The 16,741-nt window shown below is 48.6% G+C and overlaps 1 protein-coding gene across 1 annotated transcript; it reads left to right on the top strand.

The window, feature by feature from the left end:
• Window positions 1–1,441: 1,441 nt before the first annotated feature.
• WNT2 (Wnt family member 2) lies at window positions 1,442–15,819 on the top strand. The gene is made up of 4 exons (XM_084506896.1): window positions 1,442–1,708; window positions 4,129–4,406; window positions 7,444–7,708; window positions 14,635–15,819. The coding sequence occupies exons 1-4, from the start codon at window positions 1,489–1,491 to the stop codon at window positions 14,862–14,864; spliced, it is 993 nt and encodes a 330-aa protein (XP_084363022.1). The 5' UTR covers window positions 1,442–1,488; the 3' UTR covers window positions 14,865–15,819.
• The last annotated feature ends 922 nt before the right edge of the window (window positions 15,820–16,741 follow it).

Genomic DNA, 16,741 nt, shown 5'->3' with positions numbered 1-16,741 from the left:
TTGTTTTTGGAGCTGTTGACGTAGGGTCGGTGACCAGAACCGAGGTTCCTACTGGCCAAGCAGTGCTGCTGTAGGACCAGCGGCATGCTCCAGGCTTTATTCCCCTCTCCCGAAGTCTGCAGCCCAGAGCTTCTCTCCTGCGGGGCGTGGTTGCTTTGTCTCTGGTTTGGGTTTGGGTTGGTTTTCGGGGCGTAGTTTCCCAAGTTAGATCGAGAAGCAGGTGAACGGCACCGCCTCAGGCATCGCCACAACCCGCTTCTTGCGTTTTCTTCCTCCAACGCTAGAGGCTGGCGGCTGTCACCTCAGCACCTCCCCGGCACCAGCCCCGAGCTGCTGCCTGCAGCGGCGGCCCCTCAGGGCGGTCCCACACCGCCGCCCTTTGCCTTATTGCCCGGCTTTTCCCCCTGGGCCGGCTCCTGCAGGCAGCGGGGCTGAGCGCTGTGCTCCGGGGGTTATTTGGGGACCTGGCCACAGGTGCCTGGGTTAGGACCGGGCCTTTCCCTGGGGGTCACGGTGTGCTGCGGGGCTGGGAGCGGCTGCGGTCCTGCTGTGGGGGGGGGGGGGGGGGAAGTTGGTAAATGTGCTGATTTGCACCCACCAGCACACAGCTTCCCCTGAAAGCTTTTGGGGGTCCGTGCTGGCATCGCGATGGGCTTGGGGAGGGGATGGGGCAGTGCCGGTTCCCCCAGGTAGGGTGAGGTCCCCGGCCCTTTACTGGGGGGCCGCGGGGATCCTAGCACCGAGCCCCCGACCCCACCGCGGTGCCTGGGGCCGGCCGCTCGCCTGTAGGGTCAGCGGGAACCAACCGGCTCCTCGGGATTCCTGCCCGGGCGGAGGTGTTCCCTCCTCCTCCTCCTCTTCCCTCGAGTGTCTCTTGACATCATTTCATCCATCAGACTTACAGGAAAAAAAAAACGAAAAAAAAAAAAACACCGCGCACACAGCGCGAACCCACCCAGCCCGCGGCAGCCCCTCATTGCGCCGCGCCTGCAGGGGAGGCTCGGCGGGGAGCGGGGACCCCCGGCCCCCCCCGGCCCCCCAAAGGGAGCCGCCTCCAGCCCTCGGGGCCCCCCGGGCGCCCCCTCCTTCCATGGGCTTTCCCCTCGGCCTGCCCCGATGCGGAGCGCCGCCGCCTTCCCACCATGAGCTGGCTCGCCGGGATGTGGGGGCCGCTCCCCCTGCTGCTGCTCTGCGCCGCGCCGCGGGTCGGCTCCTCGTGGTGGTGAGGGGCCGGGGGGGAGCGCTGCCGGGGGGCCCGGGGGACGGGACCCGCCGGGGGGCACCCGGGGCTTCACAGCGAGCATCTGGGAGCCGCTGGTGGTGCCGTTTAATTTTCGCTCAGGGCTCCTGATTTGGTTCTTCAAGCGCCGCTTTGGGCTGCTGCGACCCCCGGAGCTCGGGGGGGATGTAATGGGGTGGGAGGGGGGTCCCTGTCCCTGCTCCTGTCCCTGCCGTGCCGCTGCCCTGCCGCTTGCCTCCCGCAGGTACATGGGGGCCGTGGGCTCGTCGCGGGTGATGTGCGACAACGTGCCGGGGCTGGTGAGCCGGCAGCGGCAGCTGTGCCGCCGGCACCCCGAGGCCATGCTCTCCATCGGCCGCGGCGTGGCCGCCTGGACGGCCGAGTGCCAGCACCAGTTCCGCCGGCACCGCTGGGACTGCAGCGCCCTGGAGCGGGGGCAGCGCCTGCTCGGCCGCGTCCTGCAGCGCAGTGAGTGCGGGGTCAGGGGACGGGGGGCGCGGGGTGGGGGTTTGGGGGGCACGGGGCGCACCCGCGGCACCCCCCGGGGGAGAAGCGAGGGGCGAGGCGAGGCGTGCGGGCATCGGAAGATGAGATGTGCCTCCCTCAGAGGGTGGCGAGGCGCTGGGGAAGGCTGCCTGGAGAAGCTGTGGGTGCCCCATCCCTGGAGGTGTCCAAGGCCGGGCTGGATGGGGCTTTGGGCAGCCTGGTCCGGTGGGAGGTGTCCCTGCACATGGCCGGGGGTTGGAGTTTGGCAGTCTTTAAGGTCACTTCCAACCCAAACTGTTCTGGGATCCTACGATAAGAAGCACTGCTTTGCTTAAAAACCACCATTAAATCATAAAGACCTGAGTTTCAGAAAGAGAATTTGGGTATTTTAGCGGTTGGCCATGCAGTTCCCGCATCTCCTTGTTTCAGCACGTACTGCACCCCAAAAAGGGCTACAGAGAAACGGGGGCTCCAGAGCGCAGCCGCCCAGCCCCAGCTGGGGACCCCAGCACCACGCCGTGGGCTGGAAGGGGCTGTTGGCATCCCAAGAGGATCCCAGCTCACCAGGACAGGGATGGCAGGTGACAACCCCTCCCATGTACCGGTCCCTCCTGGAGCATTTCTCCTGGGAGGCACGGAGCAGCATACGGCCTCCCAAAGGGCGCCTGTGTTCCTGCCACAGGGAGCTGAGCAGTGGGATCGCACCCCTGCAGCCCCGCCGAACGGTGACTGCCCATAACCAGCCTCGTGCTCCCGCAGCAATTATTTCTGAGTCACCACCGACGTCACCCGCAGTTTTCAGCTGAAGCTTTGGATGAGGTTTGTGTCTGGTGGAGCACGGCCCGGTTCCGAGGAGGCCGTGTCATAAACAAGTCAAAGTGCAGTTTGCCCAGAACTGGAATTTTCACTTGCAGGCTTATAGGAGAGAAGTCAGACACAAGGCATCTGCGCTGTACGCTGAGCCTGATTAGGCAGTGATTGCAATGGGAAGCGTTGCCTGATATTGCTCTAATTTGAAATGTTTTTGATTAACTTAATAAACTCAAATGAAACATTTTTCTTCCAACGACATCAAGTGTTTCTTTTTAATTAACGTGCTAAGAAGTTGCAAAGTTTCTGAGCATGTTTTCTCAGAAATGAAATTTTCCAAAGAGCGTGATTTGTAACAAGCCAAGATTTCTTTTGCGTGACTTTGAAGCCAGTGTAGGAAAGGCAGGGTTCGCCCAGTGCTTTTGCAAATTTTTAGCTGCAGTTTGCTGAAGGTTTGCACAGCACACAGAACTCAAGGGGCCATTCGTATTTGAAGCACCTAGATGCTGCTGGAATATAAAAACTCAACAATAAGCTATATGGTGTAATGCTGAAGTCATCCTGTTTTCCCTAAAATGAAATTACAGGTAACATCGTTGCCTCTTTGGGGTCCTGCTTACTGCGATGATATTATCTAAGGGTGATGACTGCTCAGAACGGGTATTGCTCGTTGCCAGTGGCCCCAGCTACTGCACAATTTGTGTGCTAAAAACCTTCCTGAGGCTGAAAATGTCCCGTTACCATAGAGAGAGTTGTGTCAATACAAGAGCTCTGTATTGTACATTATTGCATCTTATAGAGATAGACTTAAAAAATAAACTTATGCAATCTTTGCATTGAAATAGGTACCCTGGAGTAGGCATATGCTAGAAATATTGACGGTCTTTGATAAAATAAATTAACTTCATTAAGAGGAGGGAAAACTGCCTGAGCAGTTGGGGTGTGGAAGTCACATCTGCGAGGCCAAATCCTGCCTGGAGTATTACACAAGCAGTGCCACTGATTTCACAGAACTTGTTTGCATGAACTAAGGCCACAAGGCTTGGCTCTAGACAGAAAAGTTAAATTTAACTTATCCTCAGGAAAAAGACCCCACAAATTTCTCACTACTGTCTTTGAAGCACGCAAGATTATTCCAAGTGCCTCAGAAGAGGAAAGCTAGTTTCAAAAGTCGGTTGCAGGATTTTGCAACATACGTGTCGTTTCAGTGTCCCTGTTTAATGACTTCTTAAACTGCTCTCTGAAATAGCACTTCATATATTTTTCTAAATCGACGAAACAGGATAGAAACACCAGCTGTCCTGTTCATGTATCTGTGCAAAACAACTGATCCGTGAAAGTAAATTAATCAATATCAGGAACAAACTTATAATGTTTTCCAACTTCAACACTATATTGATGAGCTTTTACCAGGGAGGGGTCCAAGTTTAAGCCATGACTAATTCTGACTCCGGGGAACATGCATTTGTGCGATTTCAGCCCAGTTTTGTCTTTTGCTTAGCAAAAAGTCCAGCATAGCTGACTTTTAACTGTTAGGATAGCTGCTCAGAGCAGCAACCTCAATGATTTGTAAAGCAGCCTCTTTGTTTCAGGCAGTCGGGAATCTGCTTTTGTCCACGCCATCTCCTCCGCCGGGGTAGTTTTTGCTATCACGAGGGCATGTAGCCAAGGAGAGCTGAAATCCTGCTCCTGCGATCCCAAGAAGAAAGGCTCAGCAAAGGACAGCAAGGGCCATTTCGACTGGGGCGGCTGCAGCGATAACATTGACTACGGCATTAAATTCGCCAGGGCCTTCGTGGATGCCAAAGAGAGGAAAGGCAAAGATGCGAGAGCGCTGATGAACCTGCACAACAACAGGGCTGGAAGGAAGGTGGGTGTCCATCCCCCTGATGCCTGGAAATGCTCTCGGTGAGCTCTCACGGCGCTGGGCAGGTAACTGCTGGCTCTCGCTGGCCAGTCTCAACGGTTAGGAAAGAGTACGGGATGAGTGGAAGACCAAGATGCCGTTTCCGTCCCCCTTGAAGGTTCAGTGTGACGGGGGTTCCACATACAGAAAGAGCTATGGCTCATCAGTGCCCCCCTCCAAGTCCATTCAGTGATTCCTTCTGTAGGAAGATGAACAAAAGAACAATTCTTCATAGGGTCATTGTGGGTGGAGGTTTTGTTTTGAGCCTAATCCTTACAGCTGACCCTTATATATGGAGTTTTTACTTCTGATTAAGAAAAAATAGAAGTTCCGAAGGGAGGCTGAAGACCACACTGAAGAGCAGGCTGGATTATTAATGAGTAAATTCAAAATACCATTGGAGAAAAAAAAAAACATTACTATCTATTCCTCCGTGTGTATGGTAAACCAACACACAGAATGGGCAGAGATGAAATAGAATTACTTCAATTTTTAAGAAAACAGTCATAACACATGTAACTCCAAAAGGCTTCAGCCTCAACCTGCTCTCAACAAAAACCCTTCTCTCAACGTTGTATGAAAATCCCATTCTTTAATTTCAACAAAAAGAATCCTCACTTTGTTATTTATTGCAAGTGACTGGAGGGAGTAGTTGCCAGGCATATCGCCCACTGCTAGTGCAAGGGCTGAGGAAGTCATGCACCAATATTTGGCGGTGGTGATGATACGTAGTAAGAGTAGTGCACAGAGCTGGAATATGCTGTTTCATTATTCAAAATGTGTTCAAAATTGCCTGCATCCATATCATTTGAAATAATACAGAAAGATATTTTTTATTGCTACACCTAGCGCTTCTAAGACGAAGAGCCTTCTTGGTTTTTGTGTCTTGTTCTTCTTAATTTAATACATTCAGTAGGAAGTAAATTGTTCATATTCTGATCTTTTTGTATTAAAAAGTTCCCTTAATATACTATTAAAATGTCTTACATTAACTAGCCTGTATTAGAAAAAAAATCTAATTGTCATGAATTGTACTGAAAACAAATGATTTTTCTTCAAGAACACCTTTGTTGCACCTGTTTGTTACCAGCAGGTACAACTAGTATATAACACAGCCAGATGAGGCTATTCAGATCAGTGATACACACGGCTGTGGTACACAACTGGGGGGGAGCCAAGCTAATATAGCTGCTGGTATGTTACTGCCCAAAAGAGGCTGCAGTCTACTGCACAAGCAAAGACTTCATGGGGGAGAATTAGCTCCATACTGGGAAGTTCTTTCTGTGATGGTCAAATATTTTAGTAAATGTAAATATATATATATGCAAAATAGTACAACAGCATTGGTAAGCAGGTAGGCTTTTTGATTTATTAAAAATAATCAATGCATTCTCATATGCTTTAGGGCCTGCTTTACTGAAAGTGCTGCTGATCTGCACCCACGGTTCAGTGGTGTAGGCTGAGTTTTGCAGGCACCTCACTACCCCAGCCCACCCACAAGCCAAGGTTTTTTCACACCCACAAAAGGGGAGGCCCGTGTTGGTAGGTTCCTCTTAAATCTAGACTGTTCAGATTTTACTAATTCAAAAATACAGTGAATAAGTATTTGTAGTAATCTCATGGGAATCATGCAAAGTAATATGCTGTGTATCAGTACAGGGGCACCACCGGCAAAATAAGTGCTGCATCCTGATGTGCTTCAGGTATTCAAGGCCTCAGTCCAACAAGTTCTTTCAAACTTAGCTGTAGTTTCTCAGATAATTAAAACCAAGCATCTGCTTAAATCCCTTTCTGAGCAGAATTCCAGTCCTACTTTTTCTCTGAAGTTGTCACAAATACAACTTACCAGTTGGAAAGAAAAAGAAACGTACTTTGGCTACGTAACACATTCTTACTTTATCACCAAGTGCTTGAATGGGAAGTGCTGTTCTGCTATGCAGCAGTGTCACTTCTGGTCACACACCTTTTCTCTCTGTTATCCTCTTCCTATGATTCTGTTCCTCTTGTACAAACTCTAAAACGTTCATATTTCATGAACCTTTAAGGCATAATATTTATAGATCAGATATCCATGTCTTCAGAATTAGGAATGAATTATTTATTGTATATGAACCCATCTGTTGTTCCCTAACATCATATAGATAGCTTAAATGTTTGAGATGAAGCTGAAATGGCTTTCATGCTATCCAGACATTGAATTAATGATGAAGGTGATCACTGCAAACTAATGAAGGTCGTACTCTAAAATGTTTGTTAAAAAGTTTTATAAGCATTTTACAAATATCTTATTTCTAAATTGTATGTGGATCAAATGCCTAGCCCAGATACGGTGTTTTGTAGAGGCTCTGTAAAAACACTTCAATATGAAATGCTTATGATTTTCTAGGCAGTAATTAAAACACCATCTACATCTGCATAGGCATTTAGACACCATGCCTAAGAGCTGTTTGATGAGTCGGACTGTATCGTCAACTTTTTCACGGTAAATTTAGACCTGACTGCAATACAATTTCCATTAACAATTCAACACTGGAAATCTCACAGTATTCTCTGGATTTTTTTTCCATACAACGTAAGTGTCCATGTCAAAGAGCAACTCCATGAAGCTGAGATAGGGACGTTCAGTATGGCGGTGCTTCAGCTTGAGCAATGGTGCAATGGGGTGCCTTCGCCTATCGAGGGGCTGAGTGATTCTGTTCATTACCCAGATTATTTCCTTCTGTCCGAGCTGTGATCTGGCATTATAGGGTGCTAGAGGTTTTTGGGGTGACTGGCGGGGGGGAGGCAAGGACACCCTTGGAGGATTGGTAGTATGGTTGAGTAAAGCAAGCAGAGCAGACCAACCATGCGAGGCTAACTTGATGCTACCAGTGGGTGTCACTACAGACCGTGGTTTCAAGACCCATTGCAAGCCTGGCATTACAGGATCAATGGAAAAGGATTGAGAAGCTTAAATGACAGTTTGTTTTACCTGTGTATATTTTACTGCGTTTCTAAACAGGCCGTGAAGCGGTTTTTGAAACAGGAGTGCAAATGTCACGGTGTGAGTGGATCATGCACTCTAAGGACCTGTTGGCTGGCCATGGCAGACTTTAGGAAAACAGGAGATTATCTGTGGAAGAAATACAATGGAGCGATTCAGGTGGTCATGAATCAAGATGGCACGGGTTTCACTGTGGCTAATAAGAGATTTAAGAAGCCAACTAAGAATGACCTGGTATACTTTGAAAGCTCTCCAGACTACTGTATCAGGGACAGGGATGTAGGTAAGCCTCTATCATTACACATGAATGGTTTTATTTCAGACATTTGTACTTTGAAGGTCAAAAAATATCATTATTAATGAGTGTATATATATAAATCCATGCATATAACCAGCAGGAAACAGGAAGGAAAATGTTCTGGAAGGATGGCTCTGCACAAGAATGATAGATCCGCAATGTCTCTAGATGTATGATAGCCAGTTCTAATACAATTCAGCAGTTTCTTCCAGATACTATGGAGCCATGGAGACTCTGCAAGGCAAAGGTTGCTTTTGGGACAAGTTTGAGCTATGCTCTGGAGGCTGCTCCATGCCATAATGCAGCCATGTGTATATTCATATTTCATAGCTCAGTGCAGAGCTGCCAGGTCCTGTGCAGAACCAAGTCCTGTGTTGTCCCCATGGTACCATCTTGGTTACACTGCTTCTCTTCTGTATTGTAAACTCCCAAGAGACAGGTGCCCTTTATCTGCACATTCCTCACAGCTCGTTGTGGACAGTCCCTAGCTGCAGACGCCCCTCTCCCCACAGGCATGAGATCTGGCAGCTCTGCTCTGGCACCAGTCAATGCACCATAGCATGGTGCAAAGAGGTCAGAGGATGTGCAGGTGACTGCAGGAGCACAGGTCAGTGGGGCACAGCATCCTGCATCCAAAGACACAGTGCTTACTCCTCTCTGTAAGTGAGCCTTGGCTCGGTCCATGACTACTATCATGCTTTCTGTAGAGTCATGCCAGCCCCAGTGGGAAGAGGTGAAGTTTCAGGGCTGCTGTTAACACTGGATGTTTCTGCTTTCAGAGGTTTCAGTAGAGGCTTTCAGTAGAGGCACCCTTAACAAAGTTCCAGGGTTCAAGGCATTGCCAAGCAGCACTAAGCATGCTAACAGCTGTTGAGCAGCAGCATGTAGCATTTCCTGATGTGCCAATTAAGAACTAAAAAACAACTAAAGAAAAAGCAGCAACAACAACAACAACAACAACAAACACATAAATTTGGAAAAGAGAGAGAGACTGAGTAATGTATGAAAGATGCTGTGGAACTAATTAATAGGTTGTATAACGTACCAGAGTGCACCCGGTATGACACATCCATAAGTATCTGGATAGCAATGCAGCTTAGCTCTTTTTGGCACCACTGTGTATTTACAATCCAAGTTTACTTGGAACAAGCATTGCAAAACAACTGTACTTAAATAAGAACAATATGTGAAATCCTGGTCATGTACGATTGACTTCAGTGAACCCAGAATTTCATCCAGTACACTTACATTGTGTAGTGTTCCTGGTTAGTTAAGTAGTCAAGGTAATTTTAAATGTTATTTATGGCGTTTGCAGGTGGTACTTATTACCTGCACAAGAGCACGTTGTTCCTTGAGTAGTGACCGACACCATAAAATCTAATACTTTAATCCAGGTGAATAAATGGGCATATTGTGGCATTGTGCAGAGACTAGGATTGATTCAGAACTTGAATTCTTTGCAGACTAGGTTTTATCCAGAACTCATTTCTTGAAGCTGCTTTTCTCACTATAAGATCTGTGATATTTTTCCCCTTAAAAGGAGAGTCAGTGCACGAGCCACTTCTGTGTCAAAAAGCCATTTAATCATCTCTGCAGTAAGCCTAGCCTAGCATGTCAGGCTTGTTATCGTGGAGGAGACTGGGCGTTTGTCACCGCGGTGTGCTCTGCTCGCTCACCTGATGCTGTCAAGCCCGCCCGGAGATCGCAGCCTGACATATGCTTTTGCTCATCCCCAGATAACACTTCAGATGAGGCGTTTCTTTGCCGCTCAGAATCCTGAGAATGTGGTTGTTTTGAAGAGCACATTTTTGGAAAGCTGTAGTAAACCTTCAGTGGGAACAGGAACAATTCTGCGGGATTGCCTTCGCTCTCATGGAGCGAAGAAGGAATCAGATAAACACAAGCTGATCTGAGTTCAACAGAGATAATATCAGCAGCTGAGCAGCATTTTTTCTTGATTAGTTTTATTTTGCCCTGTTGAGCACTCCAGAGCATTAGCCCTGTTAGATGATTGGAGGTTAAATGAAATGAGATTATAGAAGTTTGAGTTTGGAAATATGTGGACAGCATCTCAGTGTCAGCTAAATGTAATACCACAGTACTTTATCGTGCCCTTGAATATAGCTCTGCCTTTCATTCTCCAGGGAATTCAAGCAATTTAGTGCTTCAGAAAAACTGTGAATCTGGAGTTTGATTAGTATCAGGGCTGAACGAAGGATTCTCAGAGCACATTTTATGAAGCACTGCAGCTTGACCAGGAGACAGCTTCACAGACTGTGAAATGACAAAGCCAGTATCCTCTGTGGCTTGGGTGTGTTAATACACATAAACCAGTAAATTAAAGGTACTCGGGAGTTGTATCACCAGCGATCTATCCAAAAAACCCCGCATCTCGCCTCCTCCTGTTGGAGCTTGTAGCTTTGGCTTTTCTCTCTGGTGGCAGGCAGCCATCGGAGGGTGCTGTCACTGGATACACCCCAGTAGTCTGTCCGGGAGGGGCAGTTGGACGTACGTACATGAATCACCCCAGCAAAGTGAAAACTGCTGTTTTATTATTTTTTTCCTAGAAGGAAAAGAGGAGTCATTGCTTTGGGGAGAAAGATAATTTGTGGCAACCACTAATAGCAACTCGCTTAATAGCAAGAGTGCATAATAAGCCAACCACTTCTATCTAGCATTAAGATTGCACGACTTTTAGAAAAGGACCGAAGGAAGGTTTTCACAAGTGTTCAGAAGTCACTGGATTCTGCTCATGTGGAAGCCAAAATCATTTTTTCCCCACGTTTTTGTACTCATAGGTCAATAGAAGCAGAGGTTGAACATCCAAGAGGGCTTTTGAAAACCCTGTTGTGAACTTACAAATTTTGACATGCTTTGCATGGTGTTCCCTTATATTAACATGAATTGCCAGCTGCCAAAATCAGTAAAAGCATATCCAGCACTATACATAGAGAGATTGGTTAGAGATGATAATGCTGCAAAAAGAAATAAAGTGAAGGTTTCACTGGTGGCAGCCCAGGTGTAGGATGCACTAGTATATCCCTAATGTGCAACTTCACCTCAGAAATGCCCTAAACAAAAGCCCCCTTTGTCTGCCTGTAAACTTCTGGTAGAAACAGGTTAATTTTTTAAATGTTGCCCTTTTGCCATCCATGCAGGCTAGGTTGATTGAAAACTGTAGCAAGTTTATCACATTTTGAACACGGTGCAAAAGCGGAGAATGCTTTGGGAATAAGTGCATGAGCAGCCATAGCATGGACATCACCAGTTCACTGGTAGATCCTCTATTGTGGGCTGTTGTTTGTAGAGTCTGTTAAAGCAAAGTAATGTGTTCCTAAGAAAAATCAATCCAGCAAGTTTATTAAAAATTAGTTTGTGCAGAGCACCCATAAAACTTGGGCAGTGTTTGAGTGAAACCTCTTCCTGCAGGGAGACCTCCACCTAACTCACCCCGAGGTTTAGTGCAGGCTGAGCTCAGTTATGTGCTTGGGGTAGCTGGGATGGAGTTGCGAGAGCACCTCTCCAAGGTGGATGAGATAATGAAATCGCCTTGGCGAGCAAGGGTTGACTTTTTGCAATTGTTGTAGCAGCAAGGCTTTGGCCCACTGAAGGTGGTGGTGGAGCAAAGAGATGGGCCCTGCCCATGTGCAGATGTTCTCAGGACCTGCTGATAACCCTTCTGAGATGTACCCCAAGCTGTTCTGAGTCATCCACAGGTTTCTCCCAGCGCTCGTTTGGTCCCGGTTTGGGTGCCATCAGAGCTGCCTCTGCCTACATGTGGGCCGGGGGTGGCACACCTGGGTCGGGAACGTGTGGTACCAGTCTCCCGTGTCCCCAACAAGTGGGCACGTGGCTATGTCTGTCTGAGAACTCCTTCACAGGAGTTCTCTTATTTTTTATCCCTTACCACCCCATCTAGGCCATTTGCTACATTTCAGAGATGAATAAGGAAGGCCAAATCTGGAGTGAAAGAAAAACATGAAATTAAATTACAGCCTGCAGAGTACTGGTGTTGGGTGAGACGTGTTAGCACTCGAAGCGTGCAACCTGTGGAGAGAAGCCCATGTCGATCTCTGTCAGAAACTTTTTGCTAGGTTGTTCCCTGTGTGAATACTTGGTCTACATCTCCCAGTATTTGCACTGGCAATGTGTTAGGCGAAGTCCCGGCCCTCGGTCAGGGCAGGCGCTCGTCCCTCAGGGGCTGAGGAGGTGCCCTCAGGAACAGGCCACACCAGCAACCAAGGATCCTCTGGGAGCTGGAGGACTGCAGCAGCCATTAGCAGCTATGGGAATTGGAGTCAGATGCATATTTACTGTTAACTGAATCTGGATAAGCTCTTCTTTAGTCAATATGTTTCTGTCTCTTCGTTGCTGCCCCACAAAACCCCAGCTCTTTCAGACAAGGCTGCTTCCCGAGGGCACTGCCTGTCCCCTTAGACCCTCCTGTACTTGCCTGGTGTGTGTAGGGCACTCGTGAATATTTCTTGATTTAAAAATTGTCTTCAGAGCCCCTTTTCTGTCAATACTTGCTTTTATTTATTTATTTGTTTTCCAAAATGCAGGTGTGGAAACTTGGTTATTGTTATTAGGGTTTTAACTTTTTTATTATTATCATTATTTAACGTGAATATTGAGTCGTGAACTTTATTGCTTGAAGCCAGTTTTTTAATCAATAGAAATCGAAGGGAAATGCTCATGTTATATAGGAATAAAGTCATCATAATGCTTTTGGAATGGAGAGAAAGTAGTTTTCAACTTTCCATATGTTTGCTCAAAAAATAACTGCAAACCAAGAAGAAAGGAAGGGTTTGATGTACAGGCCACGGAGTTGGCAGTATTCAACCTGTGGATATCTTGGCAGGTACGATGTTGTGTGTCGGCATGGCAATTCTGAAACTTGAACTAAAAACAAAGAGGTTGCACGAAAATTTTCTGCGAGTTAGAACACAGTCCTGCCTCTTACGTGACGAGGAGGTGCGCTGCAGGTAGCGGGGCAGGAACAGCAAATCCTGCCCTTTTGCTCAGTTTCTGCTGGTGGCCTCGGCGCTGGAGCACCTCCAAGGAGTGCCGTGGTGTGCTTGGCTGCTCTGTCAGCTATTGCTCATCTTCCCTCTCATGAAAGGGAATGGGTTTTGTGTGTGCGTGTGTCGTAGCTGAGTTTGTTTTGGCAAGGGTTTTATGTTGAGGCGAGCTGAGTGTGTGTGTTGAATGCTGACAAAGAGTTGGAGGTGTCTGTCAGTCCCCAGTGGTGGAGCCCCAGCATGGGCTGCTCCATGTCCTGCTTTCCCTGGTGAGGGCAGGTGACCAGGGACTGTCCCCAGGCTCTGGCAGAGCCACAGAGATGCTGAAGGGGCTCTTTGAACTTCTCAAAAATGTTGGCTTTGCTTAGGAACCATGCCTTACTATGAGCCTTTCTCTTTCACCAGGTTCTGTGGATGATCTGGTTTTCTCCCCTAGTGGCACAGTGCTGCTGGTTGTGTGTGGTGGGTGACATCAGGTGATACTGGCTTTTGACTATCTGCTAGGGGATGAAATCATTTTCTTTTTGAAGTCGGTGGCAAAACTCCCATAGAATGGGTGGGAGTTTCCCATTCAGGTTCTCTTGGCTGCTGTGTGATTTCCTCAAACATCTGGAAATCAGAACTCTGGGGCTGGGAAATAACCTGTGCTTGGCTGAGGAATGCTGCTGCTCCTTCCCGGGAAAGCTGCCGCACCTCATCGCAGCAGTTCCCGATGAATCCCCCTGACCTTATCGCAGAGGTTGGCGTGAGGTCTTCCTCCCATAGCAGTTTGAAACCTAACCTGAATCACTGTTATTACAGATTATTGTCCTTGACATAGCACATCACACAGCCTAGGCATCCCAGGACTTCGTTACTGGGCCCCATCAGTGTGGTAAACCCCCAGGACAAGCCCCTACAAATGTGGTTATTTGGTTGAAGGCATTTTTCACAGCCTGGGATGCGATAGATGTGTCTGTGGGCTGCACAAGCACAGCACCGTGCAGCTCTTCCAGCTCTTTGTGCTGCCTCATGGATCGAGGCGAGCATGGTAGCCTGCAAGCAGGGTTTGGTTTGCTTCTGCCACAGGCTTCCGATGTGACCATGGGCAAGTCACGCAGCTCTGCATCTTCCCAGGTCCTTCACTGGTTTCTACACCAACATCAGGTGGTCCCTCAAACAGATGCGGCTTCAGCCTGCCCCTGAGCTCCCCTCCTGCCCCGGTGCTGGGCAGAGCTGGGCAAACGGGACAGAGCTGAAATGGGGACGGCAGAGCTCAGCCAGGCAGAGCAGCCAGGCCTAAGGACCAGAGCGTGTCTCCGGCCACACCACACATTCAGCATGCCCTCTTCTGTGCCATGCTGGCCAGCTAGCAAGGGAGCCAGGCACGTGGCCCTCCATTCGGGCCGCCTCCAGCCACTTTGTGCCCCCTGGGGATGGGCAGAGCTGTTCAAGTTGCTCTAGAGAGCTGCAGAGAGGCGCGGGATGTCTCCCTGCCCTCCTTCTGTCCCTAGCAGGCTGTAAATAGTTTCGTGCATTTTGTACCAGGAAAGAGCAGAAACCTTTGTACTTGCTCTGTGGGGATGTGTGGTGGCATGGATCATCAGCAACCCCCTGGGCTGGTGTGCACAGGGGCTGTTAACCACCCAAAATGCCTGCTGTGGTGTTGGGTTTGGCAGAGACTCCAACCTTCAGCAGCAGGGGCACTGCCCAGCGCGTCCCTTGCAGCCCTGGATGTAGTGGTTTGGGGTCTGGCAGCCCTCCCACAGCTCCTCTGTGGAGCGATGTGATGTTGCAGGATCAGATCCCTCACAAACGATGTCTCATTTTCCTATTTTCGTATGCTCTCTGTCTTCCCTTAAAACCCACCCCCTGCTCTTTCGAGTGACCTCCGCTGCCTTCCCCTTGCAGGGTCCCCAGGGACGGCCGGCCGGGTTTGCAACCAGACGTCCCGCGGCATGGACAGCTGCGAGGTGATGTGCTGCGGCCGAGGCTACGACACCGCGCGCGTCAGCAGGATGACGAAGTGTGAGTGCAAGTTCCACTGGTGCTGCGCCGTGCGCTGCCAGGACTGCCTGGAGGTGGTGGATGTCCACACCTGCAAGGCGCCCAAGAGCGCCACCTGGACGTCCCGGACATGACGGTTGGGTACTGCTGCCCTGCCTGGTCCACGCAGGGAATGCTTCCGAGGCCTCTGCTGGATTTACGCTGGTTTTGCCTTCGCCTTTCGTTACACAGAAGCTGCTCAATGACTATTACAGACTCTGCAGTGTTCACTTCATGTCTGCACGTGACCGCGTTGTTGCACGGTTTGTGTAACAACCACTGCCGTGCTGGAAGGAGCTGCTTCTGTTGGGGCTGTCCCAACCAACACACAACTCCGAGCTCCTTGAGGGAAGTCCTTCCTGCTGCTGGACACACGGCGAGATGTCAGGATGAGCCATTTCGTACTGGATGCCACCAAACGTGGGGGCTGCGGGTTGCTACCACTTCCTGCTGAGGGCCTGGTGCTGCTCATAGCCGTGCCCTGGGTGCTCGGCCTACTGGGCTGAGACCTGGGCCCTGAGCAGGGACTCCTCCTTGGAAAACTTTGTGGCCAGGATGATTTTGAGGCTTTACCAGAGGTGAATTTGCCCACCAATCTGCTGCGGGGTGGTGTGTGCGCTGTGGTGGCCCTTACAGCTCTGGGCTATGAGGTGCGCTGGGCAGAGTCTGGCCCGTAGGGGAAAGCAAAGAGCAGCAGGAAGCGTTCAACTGCAAGCGTCCCATCTGCTATTAAGGAGCCAAAGCAATTGTCTTAGGTATATATTTGTGAAAACTTGCCTTAAGGACTTATAAAAGGTTATTAATACTAACCACTGATGTTTGTTTTTTGTTTTTTCTTTTTGATCTGAAGGATCGAAGAAAAGTAATTCCAGCCCAATGACAGCTGGAGACAGGACACTAAACTACCTAAGGATAAGATTTCCTATTTTTCATGTACTGAATTTTACTGAAACGTTTGCAGAAATCTGATGGAGAAAGCAATACCTTGTCTTAATAACAATTGGGTTTCATTCTAAAGAATCTATCAACTCCTTTGTTCTTTTAAATTTAATAAACCTAATATAAATGTGCTCAGAATGATACTTTCAGTTCCAATGGGGACTTCCAAATGAGTTTTTCTCGGAATGCATGCTGCACAAACTTGCAGCTGATTGTACATTGGCCTTTGATGGAGGCAGTTGTGAGCTGTGCCAGGTCTGTGTTCTGGGCTCAGATCAGCACAAAACAACAAAGTGCTGGAAATGTGCATAGGCTTACGAGGCCCTGAAGTTGTAGCCTCACAGGAGAGATGCTGGGGAGCTGTGTCAGACAGGGAACAGCCAGCTTGCTGAGGAGCAGGGGGAAGAAATGGGGCCAGTGCCACCAAGTCTAATAAGGTAGCCCTGGAAGGCTGTGGAAAAGCACCCATGAAGTGCAGGGACAGGCACAGTAATGAAAAAATAACTTCTGAAAGGGAGGTTGAATGGGTGACAGAAAATATTTCCATGTGAAAACGAAAAATGGAAAAGACTGGAGGAATCTTAGTGTGTAAAAACAGTGCGTGAAAAAATAATTGACAAGAAGCACACCATGGCAATAAAGCAAGGTGAGTAGTCAGGTTAATGTGTTTTTTGTTTTGTTTTGTTTTCAAAGAATATTAAAAAAGAATGTGTTTCCTTTTATTTTTTATTTTCATTCAAAGGTCTTGAGAGAGCAGTCATTTAAATCTGAAATTCATTTAGAAAAGCTTTAATCATTAAAATGGGCATGGCATCTCCAGAAGGCACAGCTGGCATTAAAAGATTAGGAGGATCCAGAAAGCTATTTATCTGGACAAAATAATGTTCCTGTTAATGTGTACAGCACTAATGTAATGACCATGGTTAGAAATAAACAACAGTCATGCCACTGGGCATACACCCAGTGCTGGTGGGGATAGCCCTGCAGGTGTGCTAGTCACAGTGTGCACATTCCCCACGTGCATCTGCAGTGC

This window comes from Aythya ferina (assembly GCF_964211825.1).
Source record: "Aythya ferina genome assembly, chromosome: 1".
Lineage (NCBI taxonomy): Eukaryota > Metazoa > Chordata > Aves > Anseriformes > Anatidae > Aythya > Aythya ferina.
Note: the sequence above shows the minus strand (reverse complement) of the source record. Positions and strands in the feature narration are given on the sequence as shown.

Excerpts from the sequence above, each read along its gene's own strand:
- WNT2 (XM_084506896.1), top strand. The coding sequence starts at position 1,489 with ATGGGGGCCGTGGGCTCGTCGCGGGTGATGTGCGACAACGTGCCGGGG. Across the intron at positions 1,709-4,128 it reads CGGCCGCGTCCTGCAGCGCA|GCAGTCGGGAATCTGCTTTT; the intron begins GTGAGTGCGGGG and ends TCTTTGTTTCAG. Across the intron at positions 7,709-14,634 it reads TATCAGGGACAGGGATGTAG|GGTCCCCAGGGACGGCCGGC; the intron begins GTAAGCCTCTAT and ends TTCCCCTTGCAG.